Source organism: Bombina bombina, chromosome 7 (genome assembly GCF_027579735.1).
Source record: "Bombina bombina isolate aBomBom1 chromosome 7, aBomBom1.pri, whole genome shotgun sequence".
NCBI lineage: Eukaryota > Metazoa > Chordata > Amphibia > Anura > Bombinatoridae > Bombina > Bombina bombina.
Genome location: NC_069505.1, coordinates 317,050,293 through 317,071,447, shown reverse-complemented (window position 1 = coordinate 317,071,447; position 21,155 = coordinate 317,050,293). Strand labels below are relative to the sequence as shown.

The 21,155-nt window shown below is 42.9% G+C and overlaps 1 protein-coding gene across 5 annotated transcripts in view; it reads left to right on the top strand.

Annotated features, from left to right (window-relative positions):
- The window catches only part of PXK (PX domain containing serine/threonine kinase like), a 274,909-nt gene that overhangs the window by 230,069 nt on the left and 23,685 nt on the right, over nucleotides 1–21,155 (top strand). For 3 of the 5 annotated variants that reach the window (XM_053720958.1, XM_053720960.1, XM_053720961.1), the window contains exons 16-17: nucleotides 4,326–4,395; nucleotides 5,664–5,726. The exons of 1 other annotated variant lie outside the window; for it this stretch is intronic. In XM_053720958.1, the coding sequence (XP_053576933.1) occupies nucleotides 4,326–4,395; nucleotides 5,664–5,726 (133 nt within the window). The remainder of the gene's footprint in view (nucleotides 1–4,325; nucleotides 4,396–5,663; nucleotides 5,727–21,155) is intronic. One more of the 5 variants, XM_053720959.1, reaches the window with a different exon arrangement.

Here is a 21,155-nt window from a genome sequence, read left to right as displayed (position 1 = left end):
AGGAAAATGTTTCAGCACACGGGATTTGTTTTTCAACCAGCAGCAGCTGTAGCCGCGGATGCCGGAGCTGCGACATATTGGTGTGAATCCCTGTGTTATATGGTCGAGAGGGAGACTTCCATTGACGAGATACAGGATAAGATTAAGGAGTTGAAGGTCGCCAATTCTTTAATTTGTGACGGCACTATGCAAATTATTCACCTGAACGCAAAGGTTTCAGGCTTCTCTGTTTTAGCTCGCATGGCTCTGTGACTAAAGTCTTGGTCGGCGGACATGACCTCTAAGTCTAAGGCTGTTGTCCCTGCCTTTTCAAGGAAAGATTCTGTTCGGTCCAGGATTGGATTCGTTCATATCCACGGTTACGGGAGGCATGGGAGCTTTCCTACCGCAGGATAAGAAGGCTAAGCCTAAAGGATCTACTCTTTGTCCCTTTCACGCGGACAAGGCCCAGTGCCAGCAGTGAAAGCCGATCAATCCAAGGGAACTTGGAAACCTGCTCAGTCTTGGAACAAGTCCAAGCAGAACAAGAAGGCTGCAGAGACTAAATTCGCATGAAGGAGCGGCCCCCGACCGGTCTCCAGACCAAGTAGGGGGGCAGATTGTCTCTCTTCTCCGAAGCCTGGTTGCAGGACGTTCAGGACCCTACGGTTCTGGAGGTTGTCGCCCATGGTTACAGGATAGGGTTCAGTTCCCATTCGCATAGGGACAGATTCCTCCTGTCAAACCTGTCTTCAAGACCGGAAAAGAGAGAGGCCTTTCTAAAATGTGTGAGGGATCTCTTATCTCTAGGTGTTATCGTATCAGTACCCCGAACAGAAAGAGGTCTAGGGTACTATTCAAATCTCTTTGTGTTTCCAAAGAAGGAGGTCACGTTTTGCCCGATTCTGGACCTAAAGTTTTTTTAAACAAGTTTCTGGCCGTTCCATCGTTCAAAATGGAAACAGATCTATTTTGCCCCTAGTTCAAGAGGGACAGTTTATGACGACAACAGACTTGAAGGATGCTTACCTTCATGTTCCAATTCACAGGGACCACTTCAAACTTCCAGTTTGTGGACCTTCCCTTCGGTCTGGCGACGGCCCAGAGAGTCTTCATGAAGGTTCTGGGGGTGCTTCTTGCAGTGGCCAGATTCAGGCGCATTGCTGTGGCACCCTATTTGGACGACATCCTAGTCCAGGCGTTGTCGTTTATCCTTGCAGAGGATCATTCAAGGGCTCTTCTTTTATTGCTCCAATCTCACGGTTGGAAGATCAACTCAGGAAAGAGTTCCCTGGTTCCCAGCAACAGGGTGGAGTTCCTGGGCATGATAATAGACTCTATGTCCATGAAAATATTTCTCAGAGAGCAACGACGCAGGAAGATTGCGTCCACCTGTCTTGCCCTTCAACCCTCCTCAAGCCCTTCGGTGGCTCAGTGTATGGAGATGATCAGGCTTATTGTTTCCAGCATAGATGTCATGCCTTTTGCCAGGTTCCATCTCAGGCCTCTTCAATTATGCATGTTGAGACAGTGGAACGGCGATCATTCAGATCTATCACAGCGGATATCCGTGGATGCTCGGACCAGGGACTCCCTATCTTGGTGGATCCGTCCGGAGCATCTGTCCCTGGGGACATCCTTCTTGAGACAGTCTTGGGAGATTGTGACCACGGACGCGAGTCTGGCAGTCTTCTAGAGACTTCTGGAGTCATTCAGCTTCATCAGAATCTAGACCGACAACATTACCTCTGTGGCTTACATCAACAATCAGGGGGTACGAGGAGCTCCCTAGCAATGAGGGCGGTGTCTCGGATTTTGGAGTGGACAGAGTCCCACAGGTGCTCGCTCTCAGCGATCCACATTTCAGGTGTGGACAACTGGGACACAGACTTTCTCAGCAGGCAATCCTTCTATTCGGGGAATGGTCTCTTTACCCCAAAGTGTTTGCAGAGATTTGTCTCAGATGAGGAAAGCCGGAGATAGATCTCATGGCGTCCAGACTTAATTGCAAGCTACCCCGATACTGGTCGAGGTCGAGTTATCCCCAGGCAGAGCTGATAGATGTCTTAGTGGTGCCTTGGGGATTCAGCCTAGCTAACATTTTTCCACCGTCACCACTTCTACCTTGTGTAGTGGCACACATCAAGCAGGAGCAAGCTAATGGCCATCCTGATTGCTCCGTCCTGGACACGGAGGACGTGGTTTGCAGATCTGGTTGGGATGTCATCCTCTCCGCCATGGAGGTTACCCTGTTGCAGGGATCTGCTGGAACAGGGTCCCTTTCAACATCAAAATCTCGTTTCTCTGAGGCTAACTGCGTGGAGATTGAACGCCTAGTCTTAGCCAAGAGAGGTTTTTCTGAAAGTGTGATTGACACTCTGGTTCAGGCAAGGAAGCCATTCATTTGTCGCATCTACCATAAGGTGTGGAGGACTTACTTGTCCTGGTGTGAGAAGCACGGATATCCTTGGCACAAGGTGAAGGTATCCAGGATGTCTTATCTCCAAGAAGGTTTGGAGAAGGGTCTTGCCGCCAGTTCCTTATAGGGACAGATTTCTGCATTATTTTGTTGCACAGGAGACTCACTGAGTTTCCTGACATTCAATCTTTTGTTCAGGCTCTGTCTAGAATCAGGCCTGTCTTTAGGCAGTCTGCTCCTCCATAGAGCTTAAACTTGGTCCTTAAGGTATTGCAGAGGGTTCCGTTTGAGCTTATGCATTCTATTGACATTAAGATTCTGTCTTGGAAGTTTCTCTTTCTGTTGGCTATTGCATTGGCACACAGAGTATCTGAGCTAGCAATTCGAGCCTCCTTATCTGTTTTTTCATGCGGATAAGGCTGTTATTCGCACCGGCATGGGGTTTCTTCCCAAGGTGGTGTCTAACCGTAACATCAATCAGGAAATAATTGTTCCTTCTTTGTGTCCTAACACCTATTCTTCCAAGGAGAGGTTACCTCATAATCTGGATGTGGTTCGTGCCTTGAAGTTCTATCTTCAGGCTATGAAGGATTTCAGACAGTCTACAACTCTTTTGTGGTATATTCCGGGAAGCGCAAGGGGCAGAGGGCCTCTTCTACTTTGTCATTTTGGTTGAGGAGCTTGATTCGCTTGGCGGGACATAAGCCTCCTCAGAGGATCACAGCTCATTCAACTAGAGCTGTGGCTTTGTCTTGGGCCTTCAAGAATGAGGCCTCTCTGGAGCAGATTTGTAAGGCGGCTACCTGGTTCTCCTTACATACTTTTACAATGTTTTATAAATGTAAAGTTTTTGCTTCTGCGGAAGCTGTTTTGGGGAGAGAGGTTTTATAGGTTATGGTGTCCTCAGATTAGGGTCTGCCTTTTTACCCTCCCAGTTTCATTCAGTGTTCTCTAAATCTTGGGTATATGTTTACCAAAAGTAATGAATGAAACTGTAGACACTCTCTCCCCTTTAGATGGAAAACATACATTATGCTTACCTGATAATTTTATTTCCATCGTGGGGAGGAGAGTCCGCAGCTCCCGCCCGTAACTTTGGTGGACAGACCTAAATTTAATTTATCTTCTGGCACCATTTATACCCTGATATTTATCCTACTGTTCCTTGTTCCCTTGGCAGAATGACTGGGGGATGAAGGGAGTGAGGAATGCCTTTGGCTGGGGTGTCTTTGTCGCCTCCTGGTGGCCAGGTTCTTTATTCCCAAAAGTAATGAATGAAGCCGTGGACTCTCCTCCCCACAATGGAAATAAAATCATCAGGTAAGCATTATTTGTTTTTCCTTTAAAATCACTAATAACCTAAAAGTAAACCCCAGGGTTCTACAGTTCGTACTTGGTTAATAAAAGTTTTTGATTCTATTACCGGCTAAATGCTGTCTCTTCCTGCTGCTTAACTTTGCCTGCAAAAGACTCAGTGGTCTTCCTATGATACTGCAGCCATAATTCAGCATCATTTCCTTTGTTAGTGATCATTAATATGATCCATAGGTCAGGTGTGTGGCCAGAAGACTTATGTCTTATAGGTCTGATTCATATCAGATCTGCTCATCAGAGGGTCCTGGTGCAAAAAAAAAAATTGGGGCGCCCGAAAAGGTACCTCTGTATAATGATTCTAAAGATAGATAAATGGGTAGCTACACCTGCAACCTGCAGTAATAAAAGGCTCACCTGTATTAGAATTGTACAGATTCTGCACAATCCTATTTAAAGGCTGACTGCTGTGGGGCTCCCCCCCTTAGCCCTTGGGCCCCGGTGCCATTGCACCAATGGTAGTTCCGCCCCTGGGTCTAATATTCTGCTTTTCTTATATGACAGATACTAAAATGTTGGTGTATTTATTCCATATTTGTTTCCCACTTCTTTTTAGAAGTCAAAGCGCACAAACTGTGATGCTGGGGAGGAGCAGTCCATTAAATGCAACAATTCCAACAACTCAGGTAACTTCAGGAGCTGATTCTCCTCTTTAGGAATTTTTCTATAGTCCTAACGGGGCCAATTTTCACAATTTGTAAGGGTCAACAATTGTCATGTGCTAAATTTATTTTATAATGACATTAAAGCTAATATTACACGTCCATGGTTCAGATATGAACCCCTCAAATATTTTGTGATTCAGACAGAGCATACAATTAAAAAAATAATAATAATTCATGTTTACTTATATTATAAAATGTGCTGTGTTTGCTTCTTATTCTTTGTTGAAGAGATACATAGGTAGGTGTTTGTCGCTCTGCGTGGCAGGAAATAGTGCTGCCATCTAGTGCTCATTCATACGAAAAAAATTCTTGCAAAACCGCTGCCATATAGACACAAGCACATACCTGCTTTTCAACAAAAGACACACAGAGAACAAAGACAAAATGATAATAGAAAGTTATTAAAAACTGCATGCTCTATCTGAATCATGAAAGAAAAATGAGGGGTTTCATGTCCCTTTAAGAGGCTTTTCAATTAACTTCTAGCATTAAATTTAGTTTGTTGTAGATAGAGGCAGCACTGGGAGCTAGTTAGTGATTGGTGGCTATACACGTTTGCCTCTTGTCATAGGCTCACCAGCAGCTCCCAGTAGTGCATTGCTGATTTTAAAATGAAGGTTAATTTTCATGAATTAGTGTCCTTTTTAAAAAAAATTATATTAAAAACAGTTGCACTTTCATTCATGAAAGTTTACATTGCAGTGGTTTTGTAAAAATACTTACCTTTTTCTTCTTCCGAGCCGGACCAGCGATCCCCCGCCCACTTCTTCCTGCTGTACTTACACAGCAATGACAAAACAGACTTTCTCCAATCACAGCATGGCCTCAGGAAATGTTTGCTCTGGGGGGGGAAGCCATGATTGGAGGAAGCCGGATTTGTCAGTACTGATGTAAGTACAGAGCAGCTGCGGGCGGGGGATCTCTGGTCCCGCTTGGAAGTGCCCCTGTTTTTAATAGCATTTTTAAAAACTGCGCACTAATTCATTAAAATTTACCTTCACTTTAACTGCGTGTTTAAACCCTTTTTTTTGGGGGGGGGGGGGGGTGTTAAACACTTAGTGGTCAATCACAATAGTTTTGTAAAACTTATCAAATTATTTTAAAAAGAAACTGTGCTCTCCGGTTACTCAGAAATAAGAGGTGACTTTATTGCGATTAAGTGGTGACTTTATTGCCAAATTTTCTTTCATGGATTCACATTGGCTTTGTCCTCATATTTGTAATTTTAGCAGGCTCTGGGGCAAGCTCTCCTCTCACGTCTCCGTCCTCGCCAACGCCACCTTCAACAACAGGTGAGTGCAAGGTTTCCACATACACGTGTTTTGGATAAAAAATAACACTATAAATTGCTGTTGTAAAAATAGTTATAGTTTTATTGCCTCGTGTTACAAATGAGGAGGATATTACCTCAGAGTTTGGACCACATTGTTTTATCTTTAGTACACACAGTTATACTCTATAGATTATGGAGGCCACATTTTTTCTAGTTTATTTAAAGGGCCATAATACCCAAATGTTTAAACACTTGAAAGTGATGCAGCATAGCTGTAAAAAGCTGACTAGAAAATATCACCTGAACATCTTTATGTAAAAAAGAAAGATATTTTACCTCAAAAGTTCCTCAGTAGCCACATCCCATTGTAAAGGACTTCTAAGCAACAAATCAGTATGTCTGTCCCGGGACAGCGGAAGGAGCGAGCTTTCGTGCACACTCATCTTATTTCCCTATTCAGTGTAAGGAAGTTTACAATGAAATCTCATGAGATCACAGTAAAAGAGTTCATGACGTCAGGACTGCTGATGCTGATTGGCTGCTGTTCATTTCTTCATTTTTTAATTTTTTTTTTACCTACAGCTGAGCTGCAGCTGAGTATAACATTTTACACAGAACTTACTCTACTGAGCTGAGGAGATTGTGAGGTAAAATATCTTCCTTTCTTCTACTAGATACGACGAGTCCACGGATTCATCCTTTACTTGTGGGATATTATCCTCCTGATAACAGGAAGTGGCAAAGAGCACCACAGCAGAGCTGTCTATATAGCTCCTCCCTTGACTCCACCCCCAGTCATTCTCTTTGCCTATACTAAGTAATAGGAAGGGTAAAGTGAAAGATGTGATAAACTGTGTAAAATTGATAAATATCTAGAGGTCCCTACTTACACTAATGTTTTTCCAGTCCCTAGAAGAATTTCGGACATTGTTACTAAGGAATTCCGTTCTCTCCCCCTCCTACTTTTAAGAAAATGTTTCCCATATCTGACACCATTCGGGATTCGTGGCAGACGGTCCCTAAGGTGGAGGGAGATATTTTTACCCTGGCTAAGCGTACAACTATACCTATTGAGGACAGTTGTACTTTCAAAGATCTTATGGATAAAAAATTAGAGGGGCTTCTAAAGAAATTGTTTATTCATCAGGGTTTTCTTCTACAACCTATAGCGTGCATTGTTCCAGTAAGTACTGCAGCAGCTTTTTGGTTTGAGGCTCTAGAGGAGTCTCTTAAGGTTTAGACACCATTAGATGATATTTTGGATAGAATTAAGACTCTCAAGCTAGCTAATTCTTTTATTACAGATGCCGCTTTCCAAATGGCTAAATTAGCGGCAAAGAATGCAGGCTTTGCCATTTTAGCGCGTAGAGCGTTATGGCGTAAGTCGTGGTCTGCTGATGTGCCATCTAAATCCAAGCTTTTAGCTATTCCCTTTAGGGGTAAGACCCTATTCGGGCCTGAACTAAAGGAGATCATTTCTGACATTACTGGAGGTAAAGGTCATGCCCTTTCTCAGGACAAGACGGTTAAAATGAGGACCAAACAGAATAATTTTCATTCCTTTCGAAACTTTAAAGGCAGTCCCTCTACTTCCTCATCCGCCTCCAAGTAGGAGGGGAACTTTGCTCAATCCAAGTCAGTCTGGAGACCTAACCAGACCTGGAATAAAGGTAAACAGGCCTAGAAGCCCGCTGCTGCTACCAAGACAGCATGAAGGGGCAGCCCCCGATCCAGGACCGGATCTAGTAGGAGGCAGACTTTCTCTCTTCGCTCAGGCTTGGGCAAGAGACGTTCCAGATTGCTGGGCATTAGAAATTGTGACCCAGGGGTATCGTCTAGAATTCAAGGATTCTCTCCCAAGAGGGAGATTTCATCTTTCACGTTTGTCTGTAGACCAGACAAAAAGAGAGGCGTTCTTACGCTGTGAAGACCTATATACCATGGGTGTAATCTGCCCAGTTCCAAAGTTAGAACAAGAGCAGGGGTTTTACTCCAATCTGTTTGTGGTTCCCAAAAAAGAGGGAACCTTCAGACCGATTTTAGATCTCAAAAGTCTAAACAAATTTCTCAGAGTCCCATCGTTCAAGATGGAGACCATACGAACAATTTTACCAATGATCCAGGAGGGTCAATATATGACCACCGTGGATTTTGAAGGATGCGTATCTTCACATTCCTATCCACAAAGATCATCACCAGTTCCTCAGGTTCGCCTTCCTGGACAAACATTACCAGTTTGTGGCCCTTCCTTTCGGGTTGGTCATAGCTCCCAGAATCTTCACAAAGGTGCCAGGGTCCCTTCTGGCAGTTCTAAGGCTGCGGGCATAGCAGTGGCGCCCTATCTGGTCGATATTTTGATTCAGGCATCAGCTTACCATCTAGCCAAATCTCACACGGACATCGTGTTGGCTTTTCTAAGAACTCACAGGTGGAAGGTCAGAAAATCAAAGATCTTAACCACTTGCCGAGCACTTCATTCAATTCCTCGGCCATCAGTGGCGCAGTGTATGGAGGTCATTGGGTTAATGGTAGCGGCAATGGACATAGTTCAGTTTGCTCGCTTGTATCTCAGACCACTGCAGCTGTGCATGCTCAGACAGTGGAATGGGGATAATGCGGATTTATCTCCTCTGATAAATCTGGATCTAGAGACCAGAGACTATCTTCATTGGTGGTTATCACAGAATCATCTGTCCCAGGGAATGTGCTTCCGCAGGCCAGCATGGGTCATAGTGACGATGGACGCCAGCCTCTTGGGCTGGGGTGCAGTCTGGAATTCCCTGAAGGCTCAGGGTGTTTGGACTCAGGAGGAGTCCCTACTACCAATAAATATTCTTGAACTGAGAGCAATATTCAACGTGCTTCAAGCGTGGCCTCAGCTGGCTTCGGCCAAATTCATAAGATTCCAGTCGGACAGTACCACGACTGTAGCATATATCAATCATCAATGGGGAACAAAGAGTTCTCTAGCGATGATAGAAGTTTCCAAAATAATTCGATGGGCAGAGACTCACTCTTGCCATCTATCAGCAATATATATCCCAGGAATGGAGAACTGGGAAGCGGATTTTCTAAGTCGTCAGACTTTTCATCCGGGGGAGTGGGAGCTCCATCCGGAGGTGTTTGCGGCATTAATCCATCAATGGGGCACAACAGAATTGGATCTGATGGCATCTCGTCAGAATGCCAAACTTCCTTGTTACGGGTCCAGATCAAGGGATCCTCAAGCAGTACTGATAGATGCTCTAGCAGTACCTTGGTCGTTCAACCTGGCTTATGTATTTCCTCCTTTTCCTCTCCTACCTCTTCTGATTGCAAGAATCAAACAGGAGAGGGCTTCGGTAATCTTGATAGCGCCTGCGTGGCCACGCAGGACTTGGTATGCAAATCTGGTGGAAATGTCATATCTGCCACCGTGGAAACTGCCACTGAGACAGGACCTTCTCATTCAAGGTCCGTTCCAACATCCAAATCTTATTTCTCTGCAACTGACTGCATGGAGATTGAACGCTTGATTTTATCTAAGCGGGGATTCTCTGAGTCGGTCATGGATACCTTGATTCAGGCTTGAAAGCCTGTCACTAGGAAAATTTACCATAAGATATGGCGTAAATATCTTTATTGGAGCGAATCCAAGGGCTACTCATGGAGTAAGATCAGGATTCCTAGGATTTTGTCCTTTCTCCAAGAAGGATTGGAGAAGGGATTATCAGCTAGTTCCTTAAAGCAGTGTTTTTCAACCAGTGTGCCGTGGCACACTAATGTGCCGTGAGAGATCCTCAGGTGTGCCACGGCAGACTGACAACAGTGTGACATATTTTTTAAACTTTGCTTGTTTTTTACTCCCAGTGCAGGGGTAGTTTGTAGGAGGCATGGCATAACAGCACAATACATACAGTATGTGTGTGTTTGTGTGTATGTGTATATATATATATATGCTGTATTAGGCTACAATGTGTGATTTTTTTTTAATTTTGGGATGGTGGTGTGCCACAGGATTTTTTAATGGAAAAAAAATCACTGCCTTAAAGGGACAGATTTCTGCTTTGTCAATTTTACTACACAAGCGTCTAGCAGATGTCCCAGACGTTCAGTCGTTTTGTCAGGCATTAGTTAGAATCAAGCCTGTGTTTAAACCTGTTGCTCCACCATGGAGTTTGAATTTAGTTCTAAATGTTCTTCAAGGGGTCCCGTTTGAACCCATGCATTCCATAGATATTAAACTTCTATCTTGGAAAGTTCTGTTTTTAGTTGCTATCTCTTCTGCTCGAAGAGTTTCTGAGCTTTCTGCATTACAATGCGACTCGCCTTATCTTATATTCCATTCTGATAAGGTAGTTTTGCGCACTAAACCTGGATTCCTTCCTAAGGTTGTTTCAAATAAGAATATTAATCAGGAAATTGTTGTTCCTTCTCTATGTCCTAGTCCTCCTAAGAAGGAGCATCTGTTACATAACTTGGACGTGGTTCGTGCGTTGAAGTTTTACTTACAAGCTACCAAGGATTTCCATCAAACATCTTCTCTATTTGTTGTCTATTCTGGAAAGCATAGGGGTCAAAAAGCTACGGCTACCTCTCTTTCTTTTTGGCTGAAATGCATCATCCGTTTGGCATACGAGACTGCTGGACAGCATCCTCCTGAAAAAAATTACAGCTCATTCTACTAGAGCGGTGGCTTCCACATGGGCTTTTAAAAACGATGCTTCTGTTAAACAGATTTGTAAGGCTGCGACTTGGTCCTCCCTTCATACCTTTTCCAAATTTTACAAATTTGATACTTTTGCTTCTTCTGAGGCTATTTTTGGGAGAAAAGTTCTTCAAGCAGTGGTGCCTTCTGTTTAGGTATCTGTCTTGTCCCTCCCGTTCATCCGTGTCCTGTAGCTTTGGTATTGTATCCCACAAGTAAAGGATGAATCCGTGGACTCGTCGTATCTAGTAGAAGAAAAGGAAATTTATGCTTACCTGATAAATTGATTTCTTCTACGATACGACGAGTCCACGGCCCTCCCTGTCAATTTAAGACAGATTATATTTTTGTGTTCAAAACTTCAGTCACCTCTGCACCTTTTAGTTTCTCCTTTTTCTTCCTATACCTTTGGTCGAATGACTGGGGGGTGGAGTCAAGGGAGGAGCTATATAGACAGCTCTGCTGTGGTGCTCTGCCACTTCCTGTTAGCAGGAGGATAATATCTCACAAGTAAAGGATGAATCCGTGGACTTGTCGTATCGTAGAAGAAATCAATTTATCAGGTAAGCATAAATTTCCTCTTTTTTACATAGCGAGGCTCAGGTGATATTTTCCTGTCAGCTTTTTACAGTTATACTGCATTAGTTTCAAGTGATTTAGCATATGAGTATTATGTCCCTTTAACTTAATACTAATTATTATTAGTTTACTTGAATTACTAAGAACACCATAGTGTTTTCTTTAAAAAATGCATTGCCTCATTTTTTTTTATTATAAAATTTCCCTCTTTTTTTTTTATAAAATAAAATGTCCCATATGTATGGCAACCAATCACCTTTCATGCATACTTATATAGCCATGTGCATATAAATTAAGCCTGCACACAATTGAATCCTGGGGTTGGATGCACTCAATTGCTTTAGTGCTAATTATTTTGTGCCATATACTACAGGGCTGCTGTGCATCATATGATTTACACAAGCCTGACTGGGCCATGCTGTTGGCAGTCTACTTAAAGGGACATGAAAGCCCACATTTTTCTTTCATGATTCAGATGGAGAATACAATTTCTCTTGCAAGGTGTATCCAGTCCACGGATTCATCCTTTACTTGTGGGATATTCTCATTCCCTACAGGAAGTGGCAAAGAGAGCACACAGCAAAGCTGTCCATATAGCTCCCCCTCTAGCTCCACCCCCCAGTCATTCTCTTTGCCGGCTCTAATCACTAGGGTCTCTCTACGGGAGGGTAAAATGAATGTGGTGTTAGTCAGAATTAAGCCTGTCTATAAACCTGTGGCTCCGCCATGGAGTTTGAATCTAGTTCTTTCAGTTCTTCAAGGGGTTCTGTTTGAACCTTTACATTCCATAGACATTAAGTTGTTATCTTGGAAAGTTTTGTTTTTGATAGCTATCTCTTCTGCTAGAAGAGTTTCAGAATTATCTGCCTTACAGTGTGATTCACCTTACCTGGTGTTCCATGCAGATAAGGTAGTTTTGCGTACCAAGCCTGGTTTTCTTCCTAAAGTTGTTTCTAACAAGGATATTAACCAGGAAATAGTTGTTCCTTCTCTGTGTCCTAATCCATCTTCGAAGAAGGAACGTCTATTACACAATCTTGATGTAGTTCGTGCTTTAAAGTTCTATTTACAAGCAACTAAGGATTTCAGACAAACATCATCTTTGTTTGTTATCTATTCTGGTAAGAGGAGAGGTCAGAAAGCGACTGCTACCTCTCTTTCCTTTTGGCTGAAAAGCATCATCCGTTTGGCCTATGAGACTGCTGGCCAGCAGCCCCCTGAAAGAATTACTGCTCATTCTACCAGAGCAGTGGCTTCCACATGGGCTTTCAAAAATGAGGCTTCTGTTGAACAGATTTGTAAGGCAGCGACTTGGTCTTCACTGCATACTTTTGCCAAATTTTATAAATTCGATACTTTTGGTTCTTCGGAGGCTATTTTTGGGAGAAAGGTTTTGCAAGCAGTGGTGCCTTCCGTTTAAGGTACCTGTCTTGTTCCCTCCCTTCATCCGTGTCCTAAAGCTTTGGTATTGGTATCCCACAAGTAAAGGATGAATCCGTGGACTGGATACACCTTGCAAGAGAAAACAGAATTTATGCTTACCTGATAAATTACTTTCTCTTGCGGTGTATCCAGTCCACGGCCCGCCCTGGCATTTAAGTCAGGTAAAAATTTTTTGTTTACACTACAGTCACCACTGCACCATATGGTTTCTCCTTTCTCCAACATTGGTGTGTCCGGTCCACGGCGGCATCCATAACTTGTGGGAATATTCTCTTCCCCAACAGGAAATGGCAAAGAGCACAGCAAAAGCTGTCCATATAGCCCCTCCCAGGCTCCGCCCCCCCAGTCATTCTCTTTGCCGCTCTGAACAAGTAGCATCTCCACGGAGATGGTGAAGAGTATGTGGTGTTTAGTTGTAGTTTTTTATTCTTCTATCAAGAGTTTGTTATTTTAAAATAGTGCTGGTATGTACTATTTACTCTGAAACAGAAAGAGATGAAGAGTTCTGTTTAAAAGAGGAGTATGATTTTAGCAGCAGTAACTAAAATCAATTGCTGTTCCCACGCAGGACTGTTGATCTGAGAGAACTTCAGTTGGGGGGAACAGTTTGCAGACTTTTCTGCTCAAGGTATGACTAGCCATTTTTCTAACAAGACTGTGTAATGCTGGAAGGCTGTCATTTTTCCCTCATGGGGATCGGTAAGCCATTTTCTTAGACTTAGAAAGAATAAAGGGCTTATTATGGGCTATTAACTGGTGGACACTCTTAAGGGCTAAATCGATTGTTTATTTAAGTTATTTTTGAAAGTTTGAAGTAATTTTCACACTTTTATTGTTTGGGGAACATTTTTATCGCCAGGCACTAGTTTAGACACCTTCCCAGTCAGGAAGGGCCTTTCACTATAGTAGGCAGAGCCTCATTTTCGCGCCATTATTGCGCAGTTACTTTTGAGTACAGTGCATGCAGCTGCATGTGTGAGGGTCTGGTATCCACTGAAAACGTTCCTAGAAGGCTTGAATTGGTATCGTATACCCCCCTGGGATTGGTGAAGTCGCAACAAAGGCTGTGGCTGGGACTGTAGTGGGGTTAAAATTGCAAACGGCTCCGGTTTCCACATTTTAAGGGTTAACAGCTTGAAAATTGCAATACTTTGAATTCATTAAGACACTGTGGTGAAAATTTGGTAAAGATTGGATAATTCCTTCATAGTTTTTCACATATTCAGTAATAAAGTGTGCCCTGTTTAACATTTAAAGAGACAGTAACGGTTTTGTTTTAAAACGGTTTTTGTGCTTTATTAACCAGTTTAAGCCTGTTTAACATGTCTGTACCTTCAGATAGATCATGTTCTGTATGTATGGAAGCCAATGTGGTTCCCCCTTCAAATATATGTGATAATTGTGCCATAGCGTCCAAACATAGTAAGGACAGTACTGTCACAAATAGTAAGGTTGCCCAGGATGATTCCTCAGATGAAGGAAGTAGAGATAGTTCTACATCATCTCCTTCTGTGTCTATACCAGTTATGCCCGCGCAGGCGACCCCTAGTACTTCTAGCGCGCCAATGCTTGTTACTATGCAACAATTGACGGCAGTAATGGATAACTCCATAGCTAATATTTTATCCAAAATGCCAGCATTTCAGAGAGAGCGCGATTGCTCTGTTTTAAACACTGTAGAGCAGGAGGGCGCTGATGATAATTTTTCTGTCATACCCTCACACCAGTCTGAAGTGGCAGTGAGGGAGAATTTGTCAGATGGAGAAATTTCTGATACAGGAAGAATTTCTCAGCAGGCAGAACCTGATGTTGTGACATTTAAATTTAAATTAGAGCATCTCCGCGCATTACTAAAGGAGGTGCTATCTACTCTGGATGATTGTGACAATCTGGTCATCCCAGAAAAATTGTGCAAGATGGACAAGTTCCTAGAGGTCCCGGTGCACCCGGATGCCTTTCCGATACCTAAACAGGTGGCGGACATAGTGAATAAGGAGTGGGAGAAGCCAGGCATACCTTTTGTCCCTCCTCCTATATTTAAGAAATTGTTCCCTATGGTCGACCCCAGGAAGGACTTATGGCAAACAGTCCCTAAGGTCGAGGGGGCGGTTTCTACACTAGCCAAGCGCACGACCATTCCCATTGAGGACAATTGTGCTTTCAAAGATCCTATGGATAAAAAATTGGAGGGTTTGATTAAAAAGATTTTTGTACAGCACGGTTACCTCCTTCAACCTATTTTGTGCATTATTCCTGTCACTACAGCGGCGTGGTTCTGGTTTGAGGAACTGGAAAAGTCGCTCAGTAGGGAGACTCCGTATGAGGAAGTCATGGACAGAATTCACGCACTTAAGTTAGCTAATTCCTTTATTTTAGACGCCGCTTTGCAGTTAGCGAGGTTAGCGGCGAAAAATTCAGGGTTTGCAATTGTGGCGTGCAGAGCGCTCTGGCTAAAGTCTTGGTCGGCGGATGTATCTTCCAAGACAAAATTGCTTAATATCCCTTTCAAGGGTAAGACCCTTTTTGGGCCAGAATTGAAAGAGATTGTTTCAGACATCACTGGGGGAAAGGGCCATGCCCTCCCACAAGATAGACCTTTCAAGGCTAAGAATAAGTCCAATTTTCGTTCCTTTCGCAATTTCAGGAACGGACCGGCTTCCAACTCTGCAGCCTCTAGACAAGAGGGTAACGCTTCCCAGACTAAACCAGCTTGGAAACCAATGAAAGGCTGGAACAAGGGTAAACAGGCCAAGAAGCCTGCTGCTGCTACCAAAACAGCATGAAGGGGTAGCCCCCGATCCGGGACCGGATCTAGTAGGGGGCAGACTCTCTCTCTTTGCTCAGGCTTGGGCAAGAGATGTTCAGGATCCCTGGGCACTAGAAATAGTCTCTCAGGGTTATCTTCTAGAATTCAAGGAACTACCCCCAAGGGGAAGGTTCCACATGTCTCACTTATCTTCAAACCAAATAAAGAGACAGGCATTCTTACATTGTGTAGAAGACCTGTTAAAGATGGGAGTGATACACCCAGTTCCAACTGTGGAACAAGGTCAGGGGTTTTACTCAAATCTGTTTGTAGTTCCCAAAAAAGAGGGAACTTTCAGACCAATTCTGGATTTAAAAATTCTAAACAAATTTCTCAGAGTTCCATCGTTCAAAATGGAAACCATTCGAACAATTTTACCTACAATCCAGGAGGGTCAATTTATGACTACCGTGGATTTAAAGGATGCGTATCTACATATTCCTATCCACAAAGATCATCATCAGTTCCTAAGGTTCGCCTTTCTGGACAAACATTATCAGTTCGTGGCTCTCCCATTCCGGCTAGCCACTGCTCCAAGAATTTTCACAAAGGTGCTCGGGTCCCTTCTAGCGGTTCTAAGACCAAGGGGTATTGCAGTGGCACCTTATCTGGACGACATTCTAATCCAAGCATCGTCTCTTTCCAAAGCAAAGGCTCATACAGACATTGTTCTAGCCTTTCTCAGATCTCATGGGTGGAAGGTGAATGTAGAAAAGAGTTCCCTGTCCCCGTCGACAAGAGTTCCCTTTTTGGGAACAATAATAGATTCTTTAGAAATGAAGATCTTCCTGACAGAAGTCAGAAAGTCAAAGCTTCTAAACGCTTGTCAAGTTCTTCACTATATTCTGCAGCCTTCCATAGCTCAGTGCATGGAAGTAGTAGGGTTGATGGTTGCAGCAATGGACATAGTTCCTTTTGCTCGAATTCATCTAAGACCATTACAACACTGCATGCTCAAGCAGTGGAATGGGGACTATACAGACTTGTCTCCAAAGATTCAAGTAGACCAGATGACCAGAGACTCACTCCGTTGGTGGTTGTCCCAGGATCACCTGTCTCAGGGAATGAGTTTCCGCAGACCAGAGTGGGTCATTGTCACGACCGACGCCAGTCTATTAGGCTGGGGCGCGGTCTGGGATTCCCTGAAAGCTCAGGGTTTATGGTCTTGGGAAGAGTCTCTTCTCCCGATCAACATCCTGGAACTGAGAGCGATATTCAATGCTCTCTGGGCTTGGCCTCAACTAGCGAAGGCCGGATTCATAAGATTCCAGTCAGACAACATGACGACTATAGCTTACATCAACCATCAGGGGGGAACAAGGAGTTCCTTGGCGATGAGAGAGGTATCCAAAATCATCAAATGGGCGGAGGATCACTCCTGCCACCTATCTGCAATCCACATCCCAGGAGTAGACAACTGGGAGGCGGATTATCTGAGTCGTCAGACTTTCCATCCGGGGGAGTGGGAACTCCACCCGGAGGTGTTGGCCCAGTTGACTCAATTATGGGGCATTCCAGACATGGATCTGATGGCGTCTCATCAGAACTTCAAGGTTCCTTGCTACGGGTCCAGATCCAGGGATCCCAAGGCGACTCTAGTGGATGCATTAGTGGCGCCTTGGTCGTTCAACCTAGCTTATGCGTTTCCACCGTTCCCTCTTCTTCCCAGGCTTGTAGCCAGGATCAAACAGGAGAGGGCCTCGTTGATTCTGATAGCTCCTGCGTGGCCGCGCAGGACTTGGTATGCAGACCTGGTGAATATGTCATCGGCTCCACCATGGAAGCTACCTTTGAGACAGGATCTTCTAGTACAAGGTCCATTCGAACATCCAAATCTAGTTTCTCTGCAGCTGACTGCTTGGAAATTGAACGTTTGATTTTATCCAAGCTTGGGTTTTCAGATTCAGTGATAGATACTCTGGTCCAAGCCAGAAAACCTGTGACTAGAAAGATTTACCATAAAATATGGAAAAGATATATCTGTTGGTGTGAATCCAAGGGATTCTTCTGGAGTAAGATTAAAATTCCTAAGATCCTCTCCTTTCTCCAAGAAGGTTTGGATAAGGGATTGTCAGCGAGTTCTCTAAAAGGACAGATTTCTGCTTTATCTGTCTTGTTACACAAACGACTGGCAGCTGTGCCAGATGTACAAGGTTTTGTACAGGCTTTGGTCAGAATCAAGCCTGTTTACAGACCCTTGACTCCTCCCTGGAGTCTAAATTTAGTTCTTTCAGTTCTTCAAAAGGTTCCGTTTAAACCCTTACATTCCATAGATATCAAGTTACTATCTTGGAAAGTTCTGTTTTTGGTTGCTATTTCTTCTGTTAGAAGAGTTTCTGAATTATCTGCTTTGCAGTGTAATCCACCCTATCTGGTGTTCCATTCAGATAAGGTTGTTTTGCGTACCAAGCCTGGTTTTCTTCCAAAAGTTGTTTCCAACAAGAATATTAACCAGGAAATAGTTGTTCCTTCTTTGTGTCCGAATCCAGTTTCAAAGAAGGAACGTTTGTTACACAATTTAGATGTAGTCCGTGCTTTAAAGTTCTATTTAGAAGCAACAAAGGATTTCAGACAAACTTCTTCTTTGTTGGTCATTTATTCTGGTAAGAGGAGAGGACAAAAAGCTACTGCTACCTCTCTTTCTTTCTGGCTGAAAAGCATCATCCGATTGGCTTATGAGACTGCCGGACGGCAGCCTCCTGAACGAATCACAGCTCACTCTACTAGGGCTGTGGCTTCCACATGGGCCTTCAAGAACGAGGCTTCTGTTGATCAGATATGTAAGGCAGCGACTTGGTCTTCTCTGCACACTTTTGCCAAATTCTACAAATTTGATACTTATGCTTCTTCGGAGACTATTTTTGGGAGAAAGGTTTTGCAAGCTGTGGTGCCTTCTGTTTAGGTAACCTGATTTGCTCCCTCCCTTCATCCGTGTCCTAAAGCTTTGGTATTGGTTCCCACAAGTTATGGATGACGCCGTGGACCGGACACACCAATGTTGGAGAAAACAGAATTTATGCTTACCTGATAAATTACTTTCTCCAACGGTGTGTCCGGTCCACGGCCCGCCCTGGTTTTTTAATCAGGTTTGAAAAATTTCTTTCTCTATACACTACAGTCACCACGGCACCCTATAGTTTCTCCTTTTTTTCTCTTAACCGTCGGTCGAATGACTGGGGGGGCGGAGCCTGGGAGGGGCTATATGGACAGCTTTTGCTGTGCTCTTTGCCATTTCCTGTTGGGGAAGAGAATATTCCCACAAGTTATGGATGACGCCGTGGACCGGACACACCGTTGGAGAAAGTAATTTATCAGGTAAGCATAAATTCTGTTTTTTCTTCCTAACCTTTGGTCGAATGACTGGGGGGTGGAGCTAGAGGGGGAGCTATATGGACAGCTTTGCTGTGTGCTCTCTTTGCCACTTCCTGTAGGGAATGAGAATATTCCACAAGTAAAGGATGAATCCGTGGACTGGATACACCGCAAGAGAAAGTAATTTATCAGTTAAGCATAAATTCTGTTTTTCAACAACTTTCCAATTTACTTCTATTATCTAATTTGCTTCATTCTTTAGATATCCTTTGTTGAAGAAATAGCAATGCACATGGGTGAGCCAATCACACAAAGCATCTATGTGCAGCCACCAATCAGCAGCTACTGAGCCGATCTAGATATGCTGTTCAACAAAGCATAGCAAGAGAATGAAGCAAATTAGATAATAGAAGTAAATTGGAAAGTTGTTTAAAATTGCATGCTGTTTCTAAGTCAGGAAATAAAAAAAAAAATTGAGTTTCATGGTCCCTTTATAAGGTTTTATATGGTCATTCTATGCCGAAGGGGGTTGTTTTTGCCCATTATTCCTTTTATATGATAAAACAAAGTGGTCCTGGTGCATTTTATAATCATAGTGTTTAATGTACTATTTTAAGGGTTTATCATTAATAAATATTTTAATATTCAATAAATTAATTGAGCTTAAATGCAATAGTTTTATATATATATATATATATATATATATATATATATATATATATATATATATATATATATATATATATATATATATATATATATATATATATAAGATAATTTCCTTGATCAGATCTGCCAGGCTGGCATTCCCTGAGCTAGTGTTCAAATTGACAAAACTGAAATACAATAATGAAGAATTTCTTTTCTTTCCTTTCTGAGTTAGAGGCTGTGGTAAGGTAAGTTACCAGCAGGGTATAGGAGACCAGCGTACGTAGCTTGCGCTATGCCATGTGTGCTGGCTTTTGTCACGTGCATTACATTTGCATATATCCAGATTAACTGCCTCTTCTCTACCATTTGCTACAGCCATGGCATGCTCACTCCGCTCAGACATTTACTTTGACATTTTCCCTAAATTTTCCCTTCCTGTACTTTTGTGACTTAAAAAGACATTGAAATAATTTATCTTGGCCCTCCCTAGTTATACTTGCCAGTGAGAACCCTCTACCAAAGGGGTGTGGACAGAACTGACCACTCCCCTGGTTACCTGAATATAGGTAACCCTCAGACAGAGCCCCCTCCTCCTCCTAGTTGTGTCCGGCCCCTCTTTGTAAATTTGTAGCCTGTTCGTAATGAAAGGAAACTATTTTAAAAAATCATTACAGTATGTTTTCTGAAAATGGACATTCATGTGTTGTATAAACTTCCTTGTGCCTGTCTTCTGTGGGGGTCATCCCTTTCAGCAAGTAAGCAATGGATACTTCAGTATCCATTGTGTACAAACATGCATTTCCTGACGGCTTGAATATAATAATTGTAAATAGCTTTCTGGAGTTATATTATGCTGTAACCATCCTCATGCATCTTTGTTGATTTTTAAAAATGTCATGAGTAATTATCATGTAAGCTGTGTATATAGATATACAGTGGATATAGAAAGTCTACACACCCCTGTTAAAATGTCAGGTTTCCGTGATGTAAATAAATGAGTCAAAGATAAATCATTTCAGAACCTTTTCCATTTTTAATGTGATTTATAAACTGTACAACTCAATTGAAAAACAAACTAAAATATTTTAGGAGGAGGTAAGTAAACAGAAAAACCTAAAATAATGTGGTTGCATAACTGAAGATGTAGCTGATTAACCCCAAATAAAGTTCAGCTGTTGTAGTTGGTCTTTCCTGACATTTTCTTAGTTGAATCCTACAGCAAAAGCCATGGTCTGCAGAGATCTCCCAAAGCATCAGAGGGATCTCATTGTTAAAAGGTATCAGTCAGGAGAAGGGTACAAAAGAATTTCCAAGGCATTAGATATACAATGGAACACAGTGAAGACAGTCATCATCAAGTGGAGAAAATATGGCACAACAGTGACATTACCAAGAACTGGATGTCCCTCCAAAATTGATGAAAAGATAAGAAAACTGGTCTTGGAGGCTGCCAAGAGGTCTACAGCAATATTAAAGGAGCTGCAGGAATATCTGGCAAGTACTGGCTGTGTGGTACATGTGACAACAATCTCCCGTATTCTTCATATGTCTGGGCTATGGGGTAGAGTGGCAAGACGGAAGCCTTTTCTTACCAAGAAAAACATCCAAGCCTGGCTAAATTTTGCAAAAACACATCTGAAGTCTACCAAAAGCATGTGTGAAAAGGTGTTATGATCTGATGAAACTAATGTTGAACTTTTTGGCAATATTTCCAAAAGATATGTTTGGCGCAAAAACAACACTGCACATCACAAAAAGAACGCCCTACCCACAGCGAAGCATGGTGGTGGCAGCATCATGCTTTGGAGCTGTTTTTCGTTAGCTGGAACTGGGGCCTTAGTCAAGGTAGAGGGAATTATGAACAATTCCAAATACCAGTCAATATTGGCACAAAACCTTCAGGCTTCTGCTAGAAAGCTGAACATGAAGAGGAACTTCATCTTTCATTATGACAATGACCCAAAGCATAC